The sequence below is a fragment of the Tachysurus fulvidraco genome, chromosome 23 (genome assembly GCF_022655615.1).
Source record: "Tachysurus fulvidraco isolate hzauxx_2018 chromosome 23, HZAU_PFXX_2.0, whole genome shotgun sequence".
In the NCBI taxonomy this organism is placed as follows: domain Eukaryota; kingdom Metazoa; phylum Chordata; class Actinopteri; order Siluriformes; family Bagridae; genus Tachysurus; species Tachysurus fulvidraco.
In genome coordinates, this window is record NC_062540.1 from 17,082,973 (window position 1) to 17,110,815 (window position 27,843).

Consider the following 27,843-nt stretch of genomic DNA (forward strand, 5'->3'; position numbering starts at 1 on the left):
ATAGAATCTGTAACATTAGCAGCCAAAAGAAGACAATAAACACAATTAAAGAGTGAGTTGTGTATAAAGAGTAAAGAGTTCTTATTGAAACACACTGCAGATGGAGTTTCTATCAGTGCTGTTGAGTTCGTCAGGTCGGTGTCTGTTGTTGTGGGAGTTTTTTGCTCAGTTCTAAATATGACATTGAAAAAATCATCTGTCTGTACACACAGGTTTATTGTGAGGATTATTTTGAGTGAGAATGATTTATTTTAAAGATGACAAATATAAAATGCTCATCTGTAACATGTAGCCACACCTGTCTAAAGTAGGTGTTATATCTGACTGATCCTTTTCCATTATACACACCAAATAAATAAAATACTTCATCAGTTTCTCTCACGTTGCTGATGTTCACACTGAGAACTTTAGCACTTCTGTCATCAGAAATGGAGAATCTGCCTTTCTGAAATTTTGTGTTAGTATCAATAATTGATTTAATTTTAATGCCATCATCCACTGTGTAGATATATTTGGTGATTTTTTTTTTATACTCCCCTGAATAAGCGTTTATTATTTCTGGCAAGCCAGAAAATGTATCTGTCAATTGAACAAACAAACAAATAAAAATAGATATTCTAAGCTTTATATATATGTGCTCAGATGCTCAGTGACATCAGCAGCAATCAGATCATCCTCACATCCAAACACACACCCAACCTGCAGTCAAGCACTTCTCTCTGTTTATCATCACAGGGAGCTTAAAGTGTTCCAGCACCTGGCAAAATGGGCTATCTGAAACTAATTGAGATTGAAAATTTCAAATCTTGTAAAGGCCGACAAATAATCGGACCTTTCCGCAAATTCACAGCTACAGTACATCGTTTTCTTTATTCTACATAAGCAGAGAATACAATATAAATATACAATAATAATTTAATATATACTTTTCTCTATAATAATATAACATTTTCCTTATGGTATAATAGGAATGGACAATATGCCTGGAGTCCTTTACTCTGCCTTATTTGCAGCACAATTATCCTCTTTGTTGTTTAGGGAAATCCAACCTAATGGACGCCATCAGTTTTGTGCTGGCAGAAAAGACCAGTAACCTCCGTGTTAAAACCCTAAAAGACCTGATTCACGGTGCGCCAGTAAGAAAACCTGCAGCTAACCGTGCATGTGTCGGTATGGTGTACTGTGAGGATAACGGACATGATTGCACATTCACGTGATTTAAAATCGGTACAGTGAATGTCTTGTTTTTTTTAATATATATAAATACTTTATAAAATCATTTTACGCATGTGGTAGCCTAGTGGTTAAGGTGTGGGCTACCAATCAGAAGGTTGTGAGTTCAATCCCAGATCCACCAAGTTGCCACTATTGGGCCCCTGAGCAAGGCCCTTAAACCTCAGTTGTATAAAAATGACATAATGTAAGTTGCTCTGGATATAAGGGCGTCTGCCAAATGCAGGAACTGTAAATTTTGTCAGTGTTTTAGATGCATTGATGTGTTTTAAGTGCCTCATCTGAATATCGGATTGACAACAAGGTGGTAGGACTCTCAGAGTACAGTGAGGAATTGGAGAAACTGGGAATCCTCATCAAGGCCAGGAACTTCCTAGTATTTCAGGTACGAAAGATTTTAGTAGCAATGTTATTCAATGCTTTATTAGGATACAAGCATTCAAAGAGGAGATGTTAGCTCCATGTGGTGTTTGAGGACAACAACCTTCTAATCAATACACAATTGTCGGACTCTAATATTCATAATAAAACTCTCTGGTGTTTATAAGAGTTTATAATCACACCCTCCAGCATCACCCAGATGAGGATGAGGTTCACTTTTGAGTCTGGTTCCTCTCAAGGTTTCTTCCTCTTCCATCTAAGGGAGATTTTCCTCACCACAGTCACAGATTTTTTTAATTATATTTTTGCCCCATTTCTCTCCATGTTGTTTATTTACCTATTCCCACCCACTAGCTACCACCCATTTAAACATGTTAAGCCAGCTAATCCATTTTTACAGCCTACTGCTCACAGTTTTCTAGTTTCTACACTGTTTCTTCTCACAGGGTGCTGTGGAATCCATAGCTATGAAAATCCCCAAGAACGGCTCTGTTTGAGGAGATCTCCCGCTCTAGGGAACTAGCTCAGGAGTATGATCGCAAGAAGAAAGAGATGGTAAAGGCAGAGGAGGACACCCAGTTCAATTACCACCGTAAGAAGAACATCGCGGCTGAATGCAAAGAGGCCAATCAAGAGAAAGAGGAGGTCTGCTGATAACTGAATAGCACATCAGGTGCAAAATATTAGCAATGAAATTTAAATAAAGTGCAAGGCATATGTAGATACAGTGAAGAATAAGCAGACCAATGCTGCACAAAGTGACTGGTGCATGTTTTCGTATGTTAGTGGGAGGGGGGAATGGAAGGACCTGGAGATGAGGGATCTGAAGGGGTGTGTAGGGTTCATAGATCTGTGGTGCCTGTGGCAGAAAAGAGAAGTGGAGGCAAGTTTGAGAGTGAGTTCAGCTTCCTGACAGCCTGATTAATGAAGCTGTCCTTCAATCTATTGGTCCTGGCCCGGAGACTCCGCAGTCTCCTCCCTGATGGCAGCAGACTGAAGAAGCTGTGTAGTGGGTGGGATCACCTGCAATGCAGAGGGCTTTTTGGGTGAGACGGGTCTCGTAAATGTCCTGGAGGGAGGGGAGAGAGACACCAAAAATCAGCTGCTCTCACTATGCGCTGTAGCGTCTTCCAGCAGGATGCGTTGCAAGCACCGTACCACACAGTGATGCAGCTCGATAGTATGCTCTCAATGGTGCCTCTGTAGTAGGTGTGCATGATGGGTGGCGTGACTCTGGCTCTTCTCAGTTTGCGGAAGAAGTAGAGACGCTCCTGTGATTTCTTGGCCAGTGCTGCTGCGTTTCCAGTCCAGGAGAGGTCCTCTGTGATGACCACACCCAAGAACTTGGTGCTATTCACTCTCTCCACAGTGGCACCATTGATGGTCAGAGGAGCATGCTGAGTGTGTGTTCTCCTGAAGTCAACAACAATCTCCTTCGTCTTCTTCATGTTCAGAGAGAGATTGTAGTCAGTGCACCACCCGGCCAGGTGTCTCACCTCGTTCCTGTAGTTTGTCTCATCTTTGTTGCTAATGAGACCCACTACAGTCAAGTCATCCACAAACTTGATAAAGAGGTTGGAGTTGTATGATGGTGTGCAGTCATGGGTCAGCAGGGTCAAGAGAAGGGGGCTCAGCACACATCCTTGTGGGCCCCAGTGTTCAGTGTGATGGTGCTGGATGTGTTGCTACCGACCCGTACTGCCTGAGGTCTTCCAGTCAGAAAGTCCAATAGCCAGTTGCACAGTGAAGTGCTGGGCCCTAGCTGAAGCAGTTTATTACTGAGCTGTTGAGGGATAGTGTTGAATGCTGAACTAAAGTCTTTGAACAGCATTCTAATGTACGAGTCCTTTTTGTCCACATGAGTGAGTGCTGAATACATGGCAGTTGAGATGGCATCATCAGTCGAGCGGTTGGTCCGATATGCAAACTGGAAGGGGTCCAGAGAAGGGTGTTGGGCAGGCTTGATTTGGTGCATGACTAGCCGTTCAAAGCACTTCATGATGATATGAGTAAGTGTAACAGGACGGTAATCATTGAAGCATGATGGAGACGGATTTTTCAGGACTGGAATGATGGCAGCAGCTTTGAAGCATGTGGGGACAACAGCTTGACTGAGTGAGATGTTAAAAATGTCTGTGAAGACATCAGTGAGTTCCACTGCACAGTCTCTCAGTACACGTCCAGGAATTTTGTCAGGACCTGGAGCTTTGCGTATGTTAATCCTGCTGAAGGATCTCCTCACACTATCCGGGGTCAGCATCATTACCTGGTCACAGGGAGGAGGTTGAGTTTTCTGGGCAGTGGTGCTGTTTTGCTTCTCAAAGTGAGTAAAGAAGGTGTTCAGCTTGTTCAGCAGAGAGATGTTACTGTCACAGGTCCGTGGTGGAGGCTTCTAGTCCGTAATGGTCTGTATCCCCTGCCAAAGGCTCCGAGTCTTTCTGCTGTCGCTGAATTGATGGGTTATCCTCCTGGAGTACTGCCTCTTAGCCTACTCTGATGCCATGGGATAGGTTGGCTCTGGCAGATCGAGAAAGATAGAAAGAAGATGGATCATATAGATGAGGAGCTTAAAGACAAGAAGAAAGAATTGGGGAGAATGATGAGATAGATTAGAATGGAGAAAGAGATAAAGTGTGTGGCAAAGAACTTTCTCATTAATTAATCCTTCAAAATCCAACAGCTGTGTGTTTGAGCTCTGAGATAAAATTGATTCAAATAAACATTAGAATAAAATACATTAAAATGATTTCTTGAATGTCTTTAACAAAGTTCACACTCCTGAATATTGTCAGTTTAAAACCACTGTCTGCTTCCTACAGAGAGAAGGATGTCGAGTTAATCCAGAAACAGCCTCAATACATCAAGGCCAAGGAGAACACCTCACACAAGATAAAGCTGGAGGCAGCATGAAAGTCTTTGCAGAATGCTCAGAAGATGAACAAGAAGCGTATACTGCCTTCTAGGTGGAGGATGAGGTATTTGTGGAATTCTGCAAAGAGATTGGAGTGAGAAATATCTGAGAGTTTGAAGAGAAGAAAGTTAAAAGACAGAATGAGATTGCTAAAAAACAGTGAGTACGTGTAACATTTGGACTTTACTGCACATATTTTGCCTGCTCATTTCACCTTTAAAATATTACAGACTTGAATTTGAGACCCAAAACACCCGGACCCCCGTCGGGACCATCAAGACGGGTTGGCGCGTCGGGAGCCGTGCCTTGGGGGGTCTCTGTCATGACTCAGCCCGGACTTTGGCCACGTGCATCTGTTTACGTTCTTCATCATGTGTCTACCCCGCCTTCGTCTGCTCCTCCCTGTCTACACACCTGTTTCCTATTGTGATTACACTGTGTATTTAACTGTGCCGCGTTGCCTTGTGCAGCGTGGAATCTACTGTTGTCTTTGTCCTGTCTCTAGTTCGTGTGTTGTTTCATGTCCTTTTGTTATTAAACCCTGTTGATTTGGCTATCCTACGTTTGGGTCCGCTTCCTTACCCCGCGTCATGACAGTAACATTTGGTACAATTGGTTAATCATACACCTGACTCCATCCCACAAAATCCCTGACTTCGTGCAAGTGTTTTGTTATGACCTTTTAAAATTTGTCTAGGGTAAAGAGTAACATTTATGGTTGTGGTAATTGTTGTGGGTGTAGTAAGTAAAAAGGGAATACGGGGACACGGAATAACAATGAAATGTGTGATTTATTATACAGGTGAGAAAGGAGATAAATGGACAATTCAAACAAAATCTAAAAATATAACAAATATATAACATATATATTTAATATATATATATATATATATATATATATATATATATATATATATATATATAACAAAACCCAGTACTAACTGTTTTAAACCTCTAACCTAACTAAGGAAAATAAACAAGAAAAAAAAAAAGTCTTCAGCGCCGAGCACCGTATACTTCCCTACTCTAAGCAATTAAATAAACAAAACATACAGGGGGTGGCGTACACCTCTTACCTAATGTATTTAAACATCCAGTTCCCTAAGTGTGGCACAATGGAAGTCGTGCGACATCTTACCTGTCCCACTTCCTCTGGTATTACAAAATAAACGAAAAGAGTAAAAGCTCCTAAGACTCAGAGAGGAAACACGACTCCAATATTAAGGTAACAGTATAACAGATCCACCATAAACAAGTAACACGGCAACAACATCAAAGGAAAAGCGGAAGTCATTTTCGCTCCTTTTCTAGGCGTTTTATATCTGCTGGCTGAAGTTCATCTTCAGCGGATAGGTGAAAGCTAAATAATGATTGACATCTCCCTGACAAACACAGACAGAAAGACACACACAGAAAGACACACACAGACACACGCACACGGCTAGCAGTCTTTCAGAAAATGCATTTGCGATTGAACTAGTACTGAATTGTGATGCAGCTCAGAACATTAAGCACAGAAAAAGAAAGCAAAGAAAGCAGAGTTCAGCAGCTCGAGCAGGAAGTTCTGACTGATTCTTTCTCTGGTGCAGTTTAAATTGAGCTTGTTTTCATGTTTTCATACACAGTAGCTGAATCAATGTTATAACATGGAATAACCTTATCATACACAGCTGATGAATCAATGTTATAATCAGGAATAACCTTATCATACATAGCAGCTGAGTCAATGTTATCAGGAGTAACGTGATCATACGCAGCAGCTGAATCAATGTTATCTGGAGTAACCTGATCATACACAGCAGATGAATCAATGTTATCAGGAGTAACCTGAAAGCAGAAAAAATATATTAGTCAAATCATCTCACAGTATTGGCTTTAGTGTTCACTTTAACATTATAATGTGTGTTAATATCAGTGAGGAACTTCCCAGAATTCTATTAACAATAAACTGTGTAAATATACCACATTATTGAATTCTATCATATTCGCACAACAAGCTTCAGAAAATAATGCTACACAGTTACTTGAGCACACTCATGGTCTCACACACTCACACACTGACACACTCAAACTCACACTGTGACAGTGGCACATGCACCGTCAGACTTGCACTCACACTCACACATTTACACACTCACACATTTACACTTACTCACTTCTTTATTATCTTGACTCTTAAATGAAGACGTATTATCTGTAATAATAAACAAAGACAAGACATTTTCAGCAGCTATGTGTGTGTTTTTATATATCTTTGTGTGGTGGGGACAAAATGTCAAAATAACTTTTATATTATGTGGAAATTCAACTGGTCTTCATGTGAGAAACTTTTTTTAAGCAAAAATTAAACAGCTCAAGCTCATATTAATATTCAATTGTCAGACGTGTGAATGTGTGTAACTCACCTTGTGCTGTCTTCTGTCTCAGTTTGTAGATCTTCATTAGTCCAAATCCTCCAATCAGCACCAGAGTCACACAGACACACACACTGATGATGATTACGTATGTCACCTGGTTCACTGAGAAGGGAGCAAGATGTTGCATCAAGGCTGATACTATGGGAATGCTTCTTTGAGGAAGTTGTGTCTGAAGCTCTGTGTGCACACACAGACCAATTTAATGGCTCGGATAGGACATGTGACAAAAGGAATTCTGGCCAGCAAGTCTATACAAGGGTGTCATTACTCGTTTCTATTTGTCTGAAGGAAACGCAAATGGACGTCCCAGAGTTGGCGAGTGACGCAGCATCTCGTTCCTTTCTCAGGGTTACATACATATCCTGGTGTATTTCCTTTTCAAGGGTTTACCAGGCTGATGCTATGGGAACGTCAATACCCATACCACCACATGTCCACGATCCTGCACCTGCTGCAACAGGAAGTCTGCATTCTGATTTACAGTACATGGCCTGGGATGAAAATTGCTCTCAGCGACCTGGTCTTTGCCCAGAGCAGAATCTGCTGTGCCAACTTGAATAGAGGGTGAGAACGCAGACTGCTCTGATGATTGAAGCATACACTTCTCTGGGTTTATCAGCATCTCGATAACTGGCCGCCATAGCCTTCGACTGGGCCAGAATGAGCCAGTCAACCAGGTAATTCAGTACACGGATGCCCTGTAGACACAGAGGTGAATGTGCATGGTGATAGGGCTAGACCAAACAGATGAACACAACACTGGTAAGCTTTGCCTTCAAAAGTGAGCCCGAGGAACCTCCTGTGCTCTGGCAAAATGCCTATGTGAACTTCAAAGTCTTCAGAGTACAGTTCAGAGCCCACAGGTCCAAAATTTGACACAGACACTGAGAGCTCCTCAGATCTCGACATGAACAGCAAAATACTCTCTTCTGGGTCGGGAGAAATCACAGCACGCTTCCGCTAACTCAACCTGCAATTGCAATGATCAAAGCCGTCGCGCTTCCTCGGCAGACACAGGACCTGAACCACGAGGCGCAGACGCTTGGCTAGAAAATACAAACAATCAGGATCAAAGCTTACACAGAAGAAACCTCTAGAAATGCAAGAAGCTGGCTCCCTCAAAAGCCAACCAAGCATGCTCCTTGACCAAACAAGGAACACAGAGAGTGTGTCATCGTTCGTGATATACAGTAGCGGGGCCACGGATGCATACACCCATTAAAGATCTCTTTGTTTTTCCCTAGCGCCTTTTAAATATATTTTTTTCCCTGTACTAGACAGACAGGACAAACAATTGACACAAACATGCACAGAGCGCTTCCTGCAGACAAAGAAGCTGTAGTAATATGAAGTAGATGCCCTTATATGGACTTGCTGGCATGTATACCTTTCGTCACGTGTCCTTTCTGCCATTAAAATGGCTTCAGACACAACTTCCTCAAAGCATAGCGTCAGCCTTGACACAGTGTCGAAGTTCCCTCTAAAAAGAATACATATATTAAAATATAATGTTTAGTGCGGTATAGTGTGTGTGTGTGTGTGTGTGTGTGTGTGTGTGTGTGTGTGTGTGTGTGTGTGTGTGTGTGTGTGTGTACATGTGAGCTTAATCTCTGCCTTTGTCAAATTCTGTTATGGTGCATAATAGACAATATAATCTTACAAGAACCTGCAACATCTGAGTACTTCTCTGATTGTCCCATTAAACACAAATACAACCTGTTACAACCTTTACAGCTGAAAGAAGACAAAAACACAATGAAAGAGTGAATTATGTATGAAGATTAAAGAGTTCTTACTGAAAAACACTGCAGATGGAGTTTCTATCAGTGCTGGTGAGGTCGTCGGGTAGGTGCCTGTTTTTGTTGGGGGGAATTTTTTTTGCTCAGTTCTAAATTTAAGATGCAAAAATCATGTAGAAATTTGCTGTCTGTAACTTTTAAAAAGACCCTAATGCTGTCTGAACACACAGGTTTACTTCGAGTCAGAATTATTCATTTTCATATTGGAAAAAATAAAATGCTCACCTGTAACATGTAGCCACACCTCTGTAAAGAAGGTGTAATATCTGACTGATCCGTCTTGATTCTCCACACCAAATAAATAAAATAATTCATCAGTTTCTCTCATGTCACTAATGTTTACTTTAAGAACTTTAGCACTTCTGTCATCAGAAATGGAGAATCTGTCATTAGGAAAGTATGTGTGTGTATCAAGAACTGCTACAAATTCTGTGTCAGCATCCACACTGATGGCATATTTGGTGTTGCTCTCATACTCCTCTGTATAATTACAGGTGATGGTAATATTCTGCCCAAGATAAGCGTTTATTATTTTTGGCAACCCAGAAAATGTATCTGTCAAATGAACAAACAAATAAACAAATAAAAATAGATATTCTTAGCTTTATATATGTGTAATATCTTTAATCCACAGTTATGAAAGCACTAGCACTGGATTATATAAATATTTTGACTGTGTGAGATACAATAATACATATACCTCTATATATAAAACCTTTTTACTCACTATTATAAACTTTTAGGTTCATGGTCAAGTTGCTCTTATCCCCCAGTCCAAATCTATACATTCCAGCATCTTGTGGCTTCAGCTTTCTGATCAATACTAAGAAGAGGTTGGCTGGGTTTGCATACAACTTGAATCTTCCTACTTGAACTTTGTTTTGTTTGGTGTCAACACGTATTATATCAGTGCAGTCTTTTTCATTCACTTTGCAGATATATTTACTATTGTCTTCGTACCAGTTCATATAAGAGACCACAATGACACTTCCACCTGAGTAACCAATCACATCAGAGCAGTCTACTGGACCTGTCAATCAAACCAAAATCACACTCATGTCAGTAACCTCACTGAGCTTTTTAATTCTTTTATAACCCAGAATAAATACATACAGTTACTAAAGAAGAATATCTCACCTGAGATCAGGTAGAGGATGATGACGAGGAATATCTTCATCCTGGAATGATATTTCACTTCACTTCTAGTCCTTAAATTCCGTTGAAATTTGCTCTGTTTATCTCACTGATGAAAGTTGAACTGGTCCACACTTCTACTTTTTGATCCAATGTCTTTCTGCTGATCTCCAATGTCATTTCCTCTTTTCCACACAATTTTGTTGCAGAAAAGAGATCCAGATCTGCATGAACCCCATCTAAAATTCTTGCATATATATATATACGGTTTGCTTTGTTAAATGGACCTTTTTGTTCACTATATATTTTTTTTTCTTTTGGGGTTGTGTTTTATCAATTGCTTGCATACATACATAGGTGTACAAAACATGTTTTTTAAAACATGAAAGTAAGTTAATGTACAGAGCTTTATAAGCACAGTGGTTGAACATTGCACTGACATGCCTTGACACTCTAACTTGATAGTAAGACACAGGGGTCAAGAATCATGGGGAAAAAATCAAGAATTGCGTGCAATGTTTGTTTATTTGTTTGTTTGTTTGTTTGTTTGTTTGTTTGTTTGTTTGTTTATTGGTGTAGTTATTTGCTTTAAAGCCACCAGATTAGTAGTTTGCTGTCATGGAATCAGTGTCTTACAATCAGAACCTCGGTGTGTAACAGTCATGGAAAATATTTATTTATCAGGGAACTGGGTGTCTTCACAGAGCTGAATTAGCCCCAAATGCAGGGATAACATAAAAAGGGGGTTTATTAAAAAAAAAAACTACAAACACAGGGCAAACAATAAAGAGAAACACTAGAGAAGACATGGCAACTGAAAATCCAGGAGACACAAAATCATGGCAACCAGGAGACACAAAAACACAAGGACTCAGCAAACAACACTCACAAGACAACCGGTAATCAATACAGATATTGATTAATATCTGCCAACATAAATTCTATAAACATGTCCCTTGTATAACCATATTAGAAAACGCTATATGTCATTTTTTTGATCATTAGATAGCAAAGGCGATAAATCTTTGAAGTACCTCATTCTGAACTGTTTGTGATTTGGAAGAGCTCCAACTCAGCTAATTAAAAACAAATTCTACTTCTTTTTTCACGACTCATTTTCTATGCACTTCCTATTAATTTTCTATTACTTCCAGGTTCCAGATTATGCAAATACATAATTTTTTACTGACCAGTGTAAATACTGCATGTTCAAAAAATATTACATGTGCAGAAATACTGGAATGAACACAGTATTATAGCAGCTGTTATATGAGGTGTTGTAAAGTATTGTGCAAAACAGGAATCGACTGAAATGTGCGACAGTCACATTCCATTCCAAACTTTGAGGTAAATTTCATCTACTTAAATGACTAAATCTACTTAAACATCAGCAATATTTCTTACATTACAAAGCAGAGACAGGAACTATGAACAGCTTCTGCTATTCTTGTTGTGTTATTTTCATTAAAAACTGCACAAATTCCACATTTTGTAATAAATGTCTTGTAATAAATCTTTACTTGGTCAGCTTTTAAACTTTTCTATATATGCAGTTAAACACTGAAATAAAGTGACTTCAGAAAGTACTAAGAAATAAAACCACAAACATACTTACTTTTTAACATGTGTAACTTTAATTAATTCCATCAGTATATATATATATATATATATATATATATATATATATATATATATATATATATATATATATATATCATCCTTTTAATAAAGTTTCCATCATTGAATGATCAATGTTTTAGCAGTACATTTACATTCATGACATTTTGACAGATAGACTTACCCTTATCCAGAGAGACTTTTAATACAACTACATTTTATACAAATACATTTTATACAACTGAGCAATTGAAGCTTGAGGGCCTTGCTCAGGGGCCAGCATTGGCAGCTTAGTGGACCTGGGATTTGAACTCAGAAAACCAGCAGGCCAACTACTAAACGTTTTTTCTTGTTTTTGTTTTTTTTATTCGTGTTATTTAAGTAGCTCTTTTTAACCTGTTTCTTTGCTCAGAGTTTGATGTTTTGTTTCCTGCTTCATCACTTTCCTAGAAAAAACTTTTTAATTTTTTTCTGTTTTTCTCCCCCTTGTTGTTTGTTGTTCCTGATTTTTAACTTGCTGTTTCTTTCAGAACAAACTGTTTGCTTTGTCTTGCCATGGTGTATGACCTGTGACATGAAACTGTCTTCCACAACTTCACCTTATTAGCAGAGTTTGTCTGTTCCTTTCTCAGATTGAAGCCCCTACACAGCTGTATGTTTCAACCTACATATGAAATTGATGATCATTTGCACATGCTTGTGTAGTACGGCAGTCTAGGTACCGACCTATTAAACGTGGTTTTCAACTGAATGTCAGGTGCGACAGCCTATAGAGTATAACATGCACTTAGGCTGCCTACACTAGAATGCACACCAAGATGACATTTCATGGGCCTTATATACACTTTGTAACATTGCAAGTTGGATTTCGCTCGAGTCGAGTCTGGACCCCTTGGGCTTTTTCGACAGCAAACATAAAATTTCGTCCTGCAAACATTTCTCGTCTGTGACCCTCAGAGTGCTACTCATGTTTGTTCTCATCTTTAAACAATTCTTTATATGGTTGCAGTTAACTTCCTGCAGCTGCAAAGCTGTGACATATGACTGAAACTTTCTTGTTGAATTTTCGACAGTGAGCGTTGAAACACTTAATTTGCAGATTTCACCCATGAATGCACACTGCGCTTTTAAGATTTCACTGCCAGAAACATAATCATCTAAGTTTACAGTCAAAATAAACAATATTAATCTTATCAATTCTATTATAGGAGAATACATGAACATAAGAAAAATGAAAGAAATTCAGAGTTCTCCTGAACTTCTGAAAATAAAACTTTACACTATATTATAGTTTTCCTTTCTTTTGGATTCTTCTTCCAGCTGTCTTGGTACTGATCTCTCATTATCTTCTTTTAGTCGCTCATATTTAAGTCTTTCAACTCTTTAACCAACTCTTCAAATTTTTGTATTTTTACATTGATTTTCCTTTGTCTATTTGCCTTACATCTCTCCTTTCTTTACCTATTTTTCCTTCTCTTTTTACTATCTATTTCTGTCTGTCTTCTGACTGATAAGTTAACAATTGGTTGAGATATATCTTTGTATTCATTTGGGTTTGTTGGCTGAGAACCAGAATTGGAGCCTAGGAAGCTTCCTAACACCATCCTGTACCTGCCAGGGCCTTACAACAGTAGTCACACCAAACACTGATTTGATTTAGATTTTTCTTTCTTTGCTCACTTTGCATCTTGTAGATTGGTAAAATGAAACAAATTAAAGTATATATTTTTGAAAGAATTCTTCTGCAGCACTTATTCAGCAAATTTTTGCTCAGTAGCGCTGTACTCACAATTAACTTTATATTTAACAAAACAAAAGCAGACACACACACACACACACACACACACACACACACACACACACACACACACACACACACACACACACACACACACACACACACAGTACAGTACAGTACAGTAATGAAGTGAAGACAGACAGAGTTGAGATTTGAGCCACTATGATGCAGCTCAGAACATTAAGCACAACAGAGTTCAGCAGCTCGAGCAGGAAGTTCTGACTGATTCTTTCTCTGGTGCAGTTTTAAATTGCACTCATTTTGATGTTTTCATACACAGGAGCTGAATCTGTGTTATAATCAGGAGTAAGCTGAAAGCAGAAAAAATTACATTAGTTGTTCAAATCGTCTCACAGTAATGACTTCAGTGTTCACTTTAAGGTTATTGTGTATGGGGCAGTGGTGGCTCAAGAGGTTAAGGGCCTGGATTGTTGTTCAGAAGGGCAGTGTTTAAGCCCCAGCACTGCCAAGCTGCTACTGAACTTATCCCTCCCTGATCCAGGGGCACTGTATCATAGCTCCCCCTGTGCTCTGACTCTAGCCTCCTAAGGTGGGATATGCAAATAAAATAATTCCACAGTGCTGTAACGTCTATGTGGTGATGATAAAGGCTTCGATGTCCCAATTTAATTCATTCATTTATATCAATGAGGAAATTCCTGAAGTTCTATGTAAATAAACCAGATATACAGTAGAATTCTTTCCTATTCCTACAACAAGCTTCAGAACACAATGCTACAGTGTTACTTGAGCGCGTGCACACACACACACTCTCACACATTTACTCTCTCACACAGTCAAACATGTGCACTCTCACACTCATGCTTACATTTACAAGCTTACGATCACACTCTCACACTAACAAACACATTTACAAACTCTCACACACACACACACACACACACACACAAACAATTACTCACTTGTTTATCCTTTGTACTCTTGAATGAAGTTGTATTATCTGTAATTATAAACAAGACATTAATTTTCAGCAGCTGTGTGTGTGTGTGTGTGTGTGTGTAAATCTCACCTTGTGTTCTCTTCTGTCTCACTTTGTAGATCATTAGACCACATCCTCCGATCAGCAGAGTCTCAAAGACACACACACTGATGATGATGATGATGACAACAGAGGAAGCTGGAGCCAGAAACAGAGACAATACAGAAAAGAAACAGACCAAACACATTAACCAAACACATATCTTACAATATAATGTGTGCAAATATAAGTATAAAGTAGAAAAATATGAAATATGTGCAAATAAAAAGTATAAACATATCTTTAACATTAAACATGAATACAATCTGTAACATTAGCAGCCAAAAGAAGACAATAATCTGTATTCATGTTTAATATTAAAAATATGTTTCTTCTATTGATGAAAGAGTGAGTTATGTATAAAGAGTAAAGAGTTCTTACTGAAACACACTGCAGATGGAGTTTCTATCAGTGCTGTTGAGTTCGTCAGGTCGGTGTCTGTTGTTGTGGGAGTTTTTTTGCTCAGTTCTAAATATGAGATTGAAAAAAAATCATCTGTCTGTACACACAGGTTTATTGTGAGGTTTATATTCTGTCAGATTGATTTATTTTCAAAATGAAAAAATAAAATGCTCACCTGTAACATGTAGCCACACCTGTGTAAAGTAGGTGTTATATGTGACTGATCCGTCTCCATAATGCACACCAAATAAATAAAATACTTCATCAGTTTCTCTCACGTCCCTGATGTTCACACTGAGAACTTTAGCACTTCTGTCATCAGAAATGGAGAATCTGCCGTTCTGAAATTTTGTGTTAGTTTCAAGAATTCTGTTAATTTTAATGTCATCATTCACTGTGTTGACATATTTGTTGTTTCTCTCATACTCCCCTGGATAGTTACAGGTGATGGTAATATTCTGCCCAAGATAAGCGTTCATTATTTTTGACAACCCAGAAGATGTATCTGTCAATTAAAAATAGACATTCTAAGATTTATAGATGTGTAATATTAATGCACAGTTATGAAAGTACTATCTCTGGATTATATAATATTATATAATCAATATTATATATAATATAAATATTTTGACTGTGTGCGATACAACAATGTATTTATATACTCTTTGCTCACTATTATAGATTTTTAGGTTCATGTCCAAGTTGCTCTGATCCCCCAGTACAAATCTATACATTCCAGCATCTTGTGGCTTCAGCTTTCTGATCAATACTAAGAAGTGGTGGTCTGTGTTTGCATACAACAGGAATCTTCCTTCTTGAACTTTGTGGCGTTTTGTGTCAACACGTATTATATCAGTGCAGTCTTTTTCATTCACTTTGCAGATATATTTACTATTGTGTTTGTACCAGTTTATATCAGAGAAAAAAATGACACTTCCACCTGAGTAACCAATCACATCAGAGCAGTCTACTGGACCTGTCAATCAAATCAAAATCACACTCATATCAGTAACCTCACTGAGCTTTTTAATTCTTTTAAAATCCAGAATAAATACATACAGTTACTAAAGATGAATATCTCACCTGAGATCAGGTAGAGGATGATGAGGAAGAGGATCTTCATCCTGGAAAAAAATTCAGCTTCACTTCAATTCTACTTCAATTCTGTTGAAATTTGTTCTATCACACTAAGATAAGTTCTACTGATTCTCATGCCTACTTTGCCCTTTATACTTTGTGTTTGCCGTCATTCTGCTTTTAGTATCTGTCATTTCCTGTTTTCACACAATGCTGATTTTAGAACAAGGAATTCACACTTAAAATTGTCTTACAGTAAAGTGATACAGATCTGCATGACATCATTCTAACATTCTTCCATAAATACTGTTTGCTTTGTTTAATAGATTTTTTTGTTCACAATATTTTATTTCTTAATTGTTAATCTATTGTAATGTAAGTTAATGTCCAGAACATTATAAACACAGTGGCTGGACATTGCATTGTCACTGTGGTGATGCTGTAGCACAAAAGTAAGACAGGAAACAACTTCTAAAAGAAACAAAATGCTTCACACTCTCAGTTGGTTTCTCTAGTTGAGTGAAAGGTAAAATTCAATAATCACATGCAATCATTTTTATTTATTTTAATTTTCTATATTATTCTAAAGTCTTGTATCTGGGGATTTTTTTAGTATTTTATTTTGTTGTGTCTTTCTGTATTGTACTTATTTGCTTTGAAAACTTTTACACCACTGACTGGTAGGTTGCAGTTATAGATTTATTCAAATCTACTCATTGTCATTTGCATAATATTGAGCAAGTTGATCAAAAGTACTTTCTGGTATAGTATCTCTTCTCTTTTCTCTTCTCTTTTCTCCTCTTTTCTCTTCTCTTTTCTCTCCTCTCCTCTCCTTTTTGTAACATATATACTGCGATTTCTGGAGTTCGCTCCCAAGAATTTCACTCACCAAGTCACATGTGCTGTGATGTGATGTGACAATAAAAGTGACTTGACTTGACTTAGACATAAAGAACAGAACAATAAATATACAATAATAATTTAATATATACGTTTTCCTTATGGTATAATAGGAGTGGACAATATGCATGGAGACCTTTACTCTGTCTTATTTGCAGCACATTTTTCCTCTTTGTTGTTTAGGAAAATCCAACCTGATGGACGCCATCAGTTTTGTTCTGGCAGAAAAGACCAGTAACCTCCGTGTTAAAACCCTGAAAGACCTGATTCATGGTGCGGCGGTAAGAAAACCTGCAGCTAACCGTGCATGTGTCGGTATGGTGTACTGTGAGGATAACGGACATGAGCGCACATTCACATGAGTTACAGTATAATCGGTACAGTGAATGGTTAAGGTGTTGGGCTACCACTCGGAAGGTTGTGAGTTCAATCCCAAATGTACCAAGCTGCCATTGTCGGGCACCTGAGCAAGGCCCTTAACACTCAATTGCTTAGTTGTATAAGAATGAGATAATGTAAGACGCTCTGCATATAAGGGTGTCTGCCAAATGCTGGAACTGTAAATTTTGTCAGTGTTTTAGATGCACTGATGTGTTTTAGCCTCATCTGAATATCGGATTGACAACAAGGTGGTAGGACTCTCAGAGTACAGTGAGGAATTGTTCTGGGAATCCTCATCAAGGCCAGGAACTTCCTAGTATTTCAGGTATGAAAGATTTTAGTAGCAATGTTATTCAATGCTTTATGAGGATACAAGCATTCAAAGAGGAGATGTTAGCACCATGTGGTGTTTGAGGACAACCTTCTAATCAATACAGAATTGTCGGACTCTATATGACTATAGGAAGGACATTATTCATAATAACACTCTCTGGTGTTTATAACAGTTTATAATCACACCCTCCACTGTCACCCAGATGAGGATGAGGTTCATTTTCGAGTCCTTTAGATTAGTAGTTTAGATTAGTTCCTCTCAAGGTTTCTTCCTCTTTCATCTAAGAGAGTTTTTCCTCACCACAGTCACCACAGTCACCTTAGGCTTGTTCATTGGCTATAAATACAAACACATTGAAATATAAATCCAATATTAATCTTGAAACTTTGCATTATACTAATCTTATAATATAATGTATAATATTTACATTTCTGTATGTTTCTCATGTTCTGTAAAGCTGCTTTGAGACAATGTACATTGTTAAAAGTGATATACAAATAAATCTGAATTGAATTGAATACAGAATACCCATAATGCCCTTTGAGGTTTGTAGGAAACTGTGGGCAGAGACATCTGATTGTTCCCCATGATGTATTCAGTAAGTAGATTATTCATGAGAAGATTCTTTTGTGTAAAAACTAAAACAAAAATTCTATTTTCTGTTTTATTCAAAATTTGAGCTAGCACTTTCTCCCCTGTTTGTTGTATGTGTGTATTCCAAAAAAATTTAACAGTGTTTTAGCCTCATGGTATCTTACTGTAAGTCTGTAACCTAGTGATCCTAGTGTAGTTAATGTATTCAGTGATAGAGACTTAAGCACATTTGTATATCTTTCTGGATAAGGGCATCTTGTTTTAAAAACAAATACATTAACTTCAAAATGATTTTTTTTTTGCTCTAAAGCTAAAACTAGATGAATGGCTAAATCAAGCTGATTATTTTTCAGCAATTTAAAATTTGGTAGTCGTGAATTCACATTAAAAAAGATTTTCAATATGAATGATAATGAGTACACCAATTATGACATACATCAAAGACATCTTAGATTTTAAATTGATAATAAATAATATTTCAGCCCCATTTCCCTCCATTTTGTTTATTTACCTATTCCCACCCACTAGCTACCAATGATCCATTTTTACAGCCAATCCATTTTTACAGCCTACTGCTCACAGTTTTCTGTTTCTATGCTGTTTCTTCTCACAGGGTGCTGTGGAATCCATAGCTATGAAAAATCCCAAAGAGAGAACGGCTCTGTTTGAGGAGATCTCCCGTTCTGGGAAACTAGCTCAGGAGTATGATCGCAGGAAGAAAGAGATGGTAAAGGCTGAAGAGGACACCCAGTTCAATTACGTAAGAAGAACATTGCGGTTGAACACAAAGAGGCCAATCAAGAGAAAGAGGAGGTCTGCTGATAACCGAATAGCACATCAGATTGTCTAAAGCTTATCTGAACATCCAGTGCTGTTTGCTTCTGCACATTATATGTGCTTATCACCTAAAACAAAATCTGTCCGTCTCTCCTCATCCCCAGGCTGAGCGTTACCAGAGGCTGAAAGACGAGGTTGTTAGAGCTAATGTGCAGTTACAGCTTTTCAAACTGTACCACAGTGAGTCTGAAATTGAGAAGCTCAACCGAGAGCTGTCCCAGCATAACCGGGAGATCGAGAAAGATAGAAAGAAGATGGATCATATAGATGAAGAGCTTAAAGACAAGAAGAAAGAATTGGGAAGAATGATGAGAGAGCAGCAGAATGTGGAGAAAGAGATAAAGTGTATGACAAAGAAGTTTCTCATTAATTAATCCTTCAGAATCCAACAGCTGTGTGTTAAAGCTCTGAGATAAAATTCAAATAAGCATTTGAATAAAATACACTGAAATGATGTCTTTAATGACTTTAACAAAGTTTACACTCCTGAATATTCTGTCTGCTTCCTACAGAGAGAAGGATGCCGAGTTAAACCAGAAATGGCCTCAATACATCAAGACCAAGGAGAACACCTCACACAAGATAAAGAAGCTGGAGGCAGCACGAAAGTCTTTGGAGAATGCTCAGAAGATGTACAAGAAGCGTAAAGCAGACATGGAGGAGCTGGACCGAGAACAGGGAGCTGTGGAGATGGCCAGGCAGGAGTTTGAAGCAGCTTTGTGGCCCATCTCTGAATACCAGTACATCTCTAACTCAGAATTCAGACCCATGACTGTCAGTTGAATTAGTAACGATATTGCCTTCTAGGTGGAGGATGAGGTATTTGTGGAATTCTGCAATGAGATTGGAGTGAGAAATATCTGAGAGTTTGAAGACGAGAAAGTTAAAAGACAGAATGAGATTGCTAAAAAACGGTGAGTGCTTGTAACAATTGGACTTTACTGCACATCTATTGCCTACTCATTTCACCTTAATAATATTACAGACTTGAATTCTTGACTCAAAAGACCCGCTGAGCCATTCAGCTGGACTATGAGAAGAACCGACTGAACGAGGACCAGGAGAAAGTGATGATGTGGGAGCAGGCTGTAAAGATGGATGAGAGTGAGATCGAAAGACTTAAGAAGGTGATGGCAAAGAAAATCATTTCAGTTCCAGGGTCCTTCAATCCTGAGCTTGGGTTACTGTTCATGCAACATTTTGCATGTTCTCCTCATGGGTTCTCAGGTTCCCCCTACCTCCGAAAACATGCTGGTAGATCAGTTAGCTATGCTAAATTGCCCCAGGTGTGAATATGTGTGTGCATTGTGCCCTGCAATGGATTGTTGCCCAATCCAGTGTGTGTTCCTGGCTCTCACCTAGTATTTCCTGGATTGGCTCTAGATGCAGCATGACTCTGATCAGGATAAAGCAGTTCCTGGTTATGATGATGATATTTCTCTTTTTTTTGTGAAGCTTTGGCTTATTGGTGCCTTGTGCAGGGACGTTCCCAAGTTGATGAGTCCATCAGCAGCCACGTCCATCATGAGTCCAACCTCCAGCTCTGTGCATGCCAAGGAGGCTCTCATAGAAACTAACTACAACAACTTACATGAAGACCTCAAAGTATTTCACAAGCTTACACTAAAAATTCCAAATCAATCTTAGTGCAATTTCTATAACACAGACTGTATTATTATTATACAATACATGAAAACCACATAGATGCCAACTGTTTCCTGAACAGGATGCTTTGTCTGAGGAAGAGATCATGATTGAGATGAACACTTTGCAGCAGAGGCTGAACGAGCAGCAGAGCAGCCTCCAGCGCATCAGTGCCCCCAACATGAAGGCCATGGAGAAGCTGGAGAGCGTCAGGGACAAGTTCCAGGAAACCAGTGATGGTATGCAACAGAATTTAGGAAGCTATGGATAGCTTTAGATATTTTTTTTTTGACTAAAGTTCACTGGGAAATTTTAAATCTTTGCAAAGTCACCGGGATAGTTCTGAAAGCATCTGTACCTCGGAGCCAGAATGGAATTGATTGGTTAATAATCTGTGGTCAGACCTCAGAGGCAGCACACCATTTTGTTATTAAACAGTTGACACTCATATTGTCATGTTTTCCCAGCAGAATATTAAGACTATTAGCAAGCTGGATATCCCTAACATTCCTAGCTGTCATTAACTAGTCAACCAGCTAAGAAGTGTTAGCAATGTTAGCAGTTAAAAGGTTTGCATACATTTGTGAATATTGGATATTATAGAAATACAGATTTTATAGAAGACTACAAGACTACTTTTGGCTGATGCATAATCTACCTAGCAACAGAATGCGACATGATTATTAGAATTTAACCAATAGTTTTAAGGAAAACAGCTGGTCTAAATACTTCTGCTGAAGATGAAGTCTGTTTGCTAGCAGTAATTACAGCACATATTGAAATGAAAACGGTTATCTTGTTAAACAGATGACTAGTTAATTAATGATAGTTAGAACATGTAACTTACTGTTGGTGTTTTTTTATTGGAAAAAGGTCAATTGGACAGAACTGTGTGCTGTTATATTAGCTGTCTCCTCAATTTCTAAGCCACATCTCTAACATCAGTAATAAACCACTAATAGTTCTAAAAATGTTTCTAACTAAATAATTAATTAGCTTATAATTAATCATGGCATCACAAACATCATTATATTATATATTTCGCTGGTTTATTGTCTACAAAACTGAAGAAACATTCACTTTTTCTAACGCATTTTTAACGCATACCCAGGCTGAAGCTCCTACACAGCTGTAGGTTTCAACCCACGTATGAAATTGATGATCATTTGCACATGCTTGGTATAATTGGTCAATCTTTTTGTCTTTTCAGGGTCCTCACAATGGGAGGCCTTGTTTTTATTAAAAGCAATATAGTACAGATAAATGTGTGTAATATATGTAAAGTAAAATTAAAGAAAATAATAAATAAAATATTTAAATAATCAAACAACTCTGTCCAGGGTGTATCCTGCCCTGATGCCTGATGACGCCTGGGATAGGCACAGGCTCCCCGTGACCCGAGGTAGTTCGGATGAGCAGTAGAAAATGAGTGAGTGAAATAATCAAACAGTATTAGAATAAGTAAAAGTAATTAAAATGCAAAGATTATAACAAACCAAGAAACACTCTCCAAGTGTAAGCTTGTGTATGTTCTCTGATGCACATAGAGTTTAACATGCACTGAGGCTGCCTACACTAGAATGCACACCAAGATGACATTTCATGGGCCTTATATACGCTTTGTAACATTGCTATTGCCAGTTGGATTTCGCTCGAGTCGAGTCCAGACTCAAATTTTGTCCTCCAAACATTTCTCGTCTGCGACAATCAGAGTGCTACTCATGTTTGTTCTTCATCTTTAAACAATTCTATACATGTATATGGTTATAAAAGCTGTAATTACATACAGTATGACTGAAACTTGCTCGTCAAATTTTCAACAGCGAATATTAATCTTATCAATTCTATTATAGGAGAATACATGAACATAAGAAAAAGGAAAGCAATTCAGAGTTCTCCTGAACTTCTGAAAATAAAACTTAATGCATTATAATCTTCCTTTCTTTTGGATTCTTCTTCCAGCTGTCTAGGTACAGCATCTGATCCCTCATTGTCTTCTTTTAGTCACTCATATTTAAGTCTTTAAACAACTCTACAACCTTTCTTATTTTTACATCTATTCCTTTGTCTATTTGCCTTACATCTTTCCTTTCTTTAACTCTTTTTCCTTCTCTTTTTACTATCTATTTCTGTCTGTCTTCTGACTGATAAATTAACAATTGGTTAAGATATATCTTTGTATTTATTTGGGTTTGTTGGCTGAGAACCAGAATTGGAGCCCAGGAAGATTCCTGTAACTCCATCCTGTACCTGCCAGGGCCTTACAACAGTAATCACACCAGATACTGATTTGATTTAGATTTTTCTTTCTTTGCTCACTTTGCATCTTGTAGATTGGTAAAATGAAACAAATTAAAGTATATATTTTTGAAATAATTCTTCTTCAGCACTGTCAAACTTTTGCTCAGGAGCGCTGTACTCACAATTAACTTTATATTTAACAAAACAAAAGCAGACACACACACACACACACACACACACACACACACACACACACACACAAACACACACACACACACACACACACACACACACACACACACAGTAGATAACAGTACCATAATGAAGTAAAGAGAGAAACAGTACAGAGTTGAGATTTGAGCCACTATGATGCAGCTCAGAACATTAAGCACAACAGAGTTCAGCAGCTCGAGCAGGAAGTTCTGACTGATTCTTTCTCTGGTGCAGTTTTAAATTGCACTCATTTTGATGTTTTCATACACAGAAGCTGAATCTGTGTTATAATCAGGAGTAAGCTGAAAGCAGAAAAAAATATATTAGTGGTTCAAATCGTCTCACAGTAATGACTTCAGTGTTCACTTTAAGGTTATTGTGTATGGGGCAGTGGTGGCTCAAGAGGTTAAGGGCCTGGATTGTTGCTCAGAAGGGCAGTGTTTAAGTCCCAGCACTGCCAAGCTGCCACACTTAACCCTCCCTGATCCAGGGGCACTGTATCATAGCTCCCCCTGTGCTCTGACTCTAGTCTCCTCAGTTGGGATATGCAAATAAAATAATTCCACAGTGCTGTAATGTCTGTGTGGTGATAATAAAGGCTTCCATGTCCTAATTTCATTCATTCATTTATATCAATGAGGAAATTCCTGAAGTTCTATGTCAATAAATCACATATAGATTTCTGTCACAGGGCTGTCAAGTGTCACGCATTGATAGTGACAGTCACGTATTTCTGTCTTTTCTCACGCTCTCCCACCACACATCTATTGAACCAGGCAGGAATCAAGTGCGTCTCCACTGGAGTTCTCAGTCGAGCCGATCAGCCAATCAAAAAAAAAAGAGGCTACACAATAGCCAATCAGAATATAGCACTATCTGGGTAAGATGTAACGCAACAACCAATGAAAAACAAAACATTCATTAGCGAGGGTATTTTCGATGGTCGGTTTGAACAACACCCCAATACAAAACAGCTCGTTTCTGGACGGGACATTGTCCTCAATCATGACCCTAAAAATGGCTGGGCTTGAGCCGAACTGTTTTAATGTCACGCTTGCCTGTCTTCAAAACTTGAGAGCCCTGTATCATAGTGTAACACGTTAATGGATAGCTCCTCAAGGTTAATAAAAATAAGGACGGAGAACTCACAAACGTTTCAATCACAACGGTTTATTCCTCCGTACACTGGAAAAACCTCCGCAATAAAAGGGAATGTCGGTTGTAGCATCAGACTTCCACACACATGTGGTGTTATAACTGAAGCATGCGCACATCCAACTAGTATACACAACAAAATAAAGGCACATTGCTCTTAAAGGCGTACCACTCCACTCGTTACAATATTCCCACAACAAGCTTCAGAACATAATGCGCACAGTTACTTGAACACACAAACACACACTCTCACACTCTTACACAGTCAAACATGTACACTCTCACGCCTACACGGCCTTCACACTGCACACGACAAACGGACACGACTGTCGGATTTGGCCCCCTAGTGACAGTCGCACGTAATGTGCAATATGATCGTGCAGACGTCAACATGGGAGAGAAGCGTGATTCTCGCGGTCTCCGAACACCCGTTACTTTATGATCCAACTCTTGCATCATACAGAGATGCTTACAGGAAAAATGAAGCATGGAAGCGTGTTACTGAAATGGGCTAAATGTTTGCAAACTTAATTAGCATTTATCATGGTGAATGAAGTTAGGAGTACAAACAATCAATGCAATCCAGAAAGACGGTGAATAATTGTTGAGGAAACATGGGGACAACATTAAAAATAATACATATCATAACACATATCATAACACAATATAAATATTAATAATTTATTCATTTTTTTATCAATAACAATGTATTTAAAACAAAAAGATTGTTTTGGATAAAGTGTAAAAATGACTAAAGTTTATGTTAATACTTTTTAATAATTCTTATCATCTTATCATCTTATCGTCGTGTGCAGTGTGAAGGCGGCTTTAAAGTTGGATCCGTTGAAAAATGTTAACTTTTGCGACTACACCGCATCCGATATGCCGACCGGATGTGATGTATTCCAATGCTGTCCAATCAGGTTCGTGTGCGCGAGGTGATAGGAATTATTAAAAAGTATTAACGTAAACTTTAGTAATTTTTAAACTTTATCCAAAACGATCTCTTTTTTTTTTGTTACACATTTACAAACTCTCTCTCTCTCTCTCTCTCTCTCTCTCTCTCTCTCTCTCTCTCTCACACACACACACACACACACACACACACACACACACACACACACACACACACACACACACACACACACACACACACACACACACACACTCACACACACACACTCACACACACACACTCACACACACACACACACACACACACACACACACACACACACACACACACACACACACACACACACGATTACTCACTTGTTTATTCTCTTTACCCTTGAATGCTGTATTATCTGTAATTATAAACAAAGACATGAACAGCAGCTCTCTCTCTCTCTCTCTCTCTCTCTCTCTCTCTCTCTCTCTCTCTCTCTCTCTCTCTCTCTCTCTCTCTCTCTCTCTGTGTGTGTGTGTGTGTGTGTGTGTGTGTGTGTGTGTGTGTGTGTGTGTGTGTGTGTGTGTGTGTGTGTGTAAATCTCACGTTGTGTTCTCTTTTGTCTCACTTTGTAGATCATTAGCCCACATCCTCCGATCAGCAGCAGAGTCTCAAACACACACACACTGATGATGATGATGATGATAATAGAGGAAGCTGTAGCGAGAAACAGACACAATACAGAACAGGAACAGACCAAACACATTAACCAAACACATATCTTACAATATAATGTGTGCAAATATAAATATAAAGTAGAAAAATATGAAATATGTGCAAATCAGTAGAAGAAACATAATTTTAATATTAAACATGAATACAATCTGTATTCATGTTTAATATTAAAAATATGTTTCTTCTATTGATGAAAGAGTGAGTTATGTATAAAGAGTAAAGAGTTCTTACTGAAACACACTGCAGATGGAGTTTCTATCAGTGCTGCTGAGGTCTTCAGGTCGGTGTCTGTTGTTGGGGAAATTTTTGTGCTCAGTTTTAAATATGAGATTGAAAAATATCATCTGTCTGTACACACAGGTTTATTGTGAGGTTTATTTTCAGTCAGAATGATTTATTTTCAAAATGACAAAATAAAATGCTCACCTGTAACATGTAGCCACACCTGTGTAAAGTAGGTGTAATATCTGACTGATCCTTTTCCATTCCACACACCAAATAAATAAAATACTTCATCAGTTTCTCTCACATTGCTGATGTTCACACTGAAAACGTTAACACTTCTGTCATCAGAAATGGAGATTCTGCCGTTTTGAAATTTTGTGTAAGTATCAAGAATTGATTTAAATTTTGTGTCATCATCCACTGTGTTGACATGTTTGTTGTTTCTCTCATACTCATCTGTATAGTTACAGGTGATGGTAATATTCTGCCCCAGATAAGCGTTTATTAATTTTGGCAACCCAGAAAATGTATCTGTCAATTAAACAAACAAACAAACAAATAAAAATAGACTTTCTAAGCTTTATAGATGTGTAATATTAATGCACAGTTATGAAAGTACAAGTTCTGGATTATATAATATATAATTTATAATATTATATAATCTATATTATTATATAATATAAATATTTTGACTGTGTGTGATACAATATTATAATTTTTTACTCACTATTATACATTTTTAAGTTCATGGTCAAGTTGCTCTGATCCCCCAGTCCAAATCTATACATTCCAGCATCTTGTGGCTTCAGCTTTCTGATCAATACTAAGAAGAAGTTGTTTGTGTTTGCATACAACTTGAATCTTCCTTCTTGAACTTGGTGGCGTTTGGTGTCAACACGTATTATATCAGTGCAGTCTTTTTCATTTACTTTGCAGATATATTTACTATTGTGTTTGTACCAGTTTATATCAGAGAACACAAGGACACTTCCACCTGAGTAACCAATCACATCAGAGCAGTCTACTGGACCTGTCAATCAAACAAAAATCACACTTATGTCAGTAACCTTTTTAATTCTTTTAAAATCCAGAATAAATACATACAGTTACTAAAGGAGAATATCTCACCTGATATCAGGTAAAGGATGATGATGAGGAGGATCTTCATCCTGGAATGAATTCAGCTTCACTTCACTTATACTTCTTTACTTCTCTTGAAATTTGTTCTGTCTATGTTAAGTTCTACTGATTCTCATGCCTACTTTGCCCTTTCTACTTTGTCTTTGATGTCTTTCTGCCTTTAGTATCTGTCATTTCCTGTTTTCACAAAATGCTGATCTTAGAACAAGGAATTCACACTTAAAATTGTCTTACAGTAAAGTGATACAGATCTGCATGACATTCATCCAAGCAGCAGAAAAAATAAAACAGAATAAAACACTGTTGAATAAAATCAAGAATATTAAGCTTGAAGATATCAATGGATGAAAAAGAATCAGACTCTGTACCGAGACAGAAATGAAGAATGGATCAAGATCGAGAATATTAAAGTGATTAAGTTTTCTTAATTTCTTAATATATTTTTTCTTTCTTTGCTTTCAAAATATGTATGCAATAATATTGCTTGTGTGTTAAAAGATAAGATGTGCTGAGTATGTTATATGAAGGCTCTCTTGAAAAAAAAAGGCCAACCCTCACTGCTCAGAAGGATACCGCTGACAGTAATCCATAAAGGGAAACCCCAACAGTCGTGGGGGAAGGTCTTAGTTAGCAAGATGATATTGCAAGCTGGTGCTTTTTGAAAGGAATGTATACCTTAAGGAATACAACCGTTCGCTGACTACAGGGTTACCGGTTTTGTGAAAGAGGAATGGAATATCAGAGGAA

The 27,843-nt window shown here is 38.0% G+C and overlaps 2 protein-coding genes, 1 long non-coding RNA gene and 1 pseudogene across 4 annotated transcripts; 1 reads left to right on the forward strand and 3 right to left on the reverse strand.

The window, feature by feature from the left end:
• The window catches only part of LOC113658147, a 40,456-nt pseudogene extending 18,729 nt beyond the window's left edge, over nt 1-21,727 (forward strand).
• Nucleotides 5,462-11,133, reverse strand: LOC113658141. The gene is made up of 7 exons (XM_027170368.2): nt 9,879-11,133; nt 9,469-9,771; nt 8,967-9,296; nt 8,739-8,795; nt 6,931-7,044; nt 6,682-6,719; nt 5,462-6,352 (listed from the first exon to the last, which is right to left on the reverse strand). Exons 1-7 carry the CDS (start codon nt 9,916-9,918, stop codon nt 6,116-6,118), a joined length of 1,119 nt encoding a protein of 372 aa, XP_027026169.2. The 5' UTR covers nt 9,919-11,133; the 3' UTR covers nt 5,462-6,115.
• On the reverse strand, nt 11,596-27,353 carry LOC113658145 (polymeric immunoglobulin receptor-like). 2 transcript variants are annotated; one of them, XM_047806826.1, is made up of 7 exons: nt 27,085-27,346; nt 26,684-26,986; nt 14,907-15,236; nt 14,711-14,797; nt 14,321-14,428; nt 14,214-14,251; nt 11,596-13,601 (listed from the first exon to the last, which is right to left on the reverse strand). In XM_047806826.1, the coding sequence occupies exons 1-7, from the start codon at nt 27,122-27,124 to the stop codon at nt 13,536-13,538; spliced, it is 972 nt and encodes a 323-aa protein (XP_047662782.1). In that variant the 5' UTR covers nt 27,125-27,346; the 3' UTR covers nt 11,596-13,535. The 2 variants fall into 2 exon arrangements, with proteins under 2 accessions (XP_047662782.1, XP_027026174.2); XM_027170373.2 differs by lacking the exons at nt 11,596-13,601; nt 14,214-14,251; nt 14,321-14,428; nt 14,711-14,797; nt 14,907-15,236 and adding exons at nt 22,431-23,254; nt 25,380-25,414; nt 25,603-25,713; nt 25,963-26,019; nt 26,158-26,487 and having other exon boundaries at nt 27,085-27,353.
• LOC113658152 lies at nt 15,514-15,950 on the reverse strand. The gene is made up of 2 exons (XR_007139225.1): nt 15,815-15,950; nt 15,514-15,707 (listed from the first exon to the last, which is right to left on the reverse strand). It is a non-coding gene; the product is annotated as an uncharacterized LOC113658152 (long non-coding RNA).
• Nucleotides 27,354-27,843: the final 490 nt, after the last annotated feature.

Bases quoted from the DNA above. Each gene is read 5' to 3' on its own strand.
- LOC113658141 (XM_027170368.2), bottom strand. From the start codon at position 9,918: ATGAAGATATTCCTCGTCATCATCCTCTACCTGATCTCAG. The intron at 8,796-8,966 runs GTGAGCATTTTA...CAACAAAAACAG, and splicing joins GGTGTGGCTACATGTTACAG to GCACCTACCCGACGACCTCA. The intron at 6,720-6,930 runs GTGAGTTACACA...TTATTATTACAG, and splicing joins GAGACAGAAGACAGCACAAG to ATAATACGTCTTCATTTAAG.
- LOC113658145 (XM_047806826.1), bottom strand. From the start codon at position 27,124: ATGAAGATCCTCCTCATCATCATCCTTTACCTGATATCAG. The intron at 14,798-14,906 runs GTGAGCATTTTA...TCTCATATTTAG, and splicing joins GGTGTGGCTACATGTTACAG to AACTGAGCAAAAAAACTCCC. The intron at 14,252-14,320 runs GTGAGATTTACA...TTATAATTACAG, and splicing joins GAGACAGAAGAGAACACAAG to ATAATACAACTTCATTCAAG.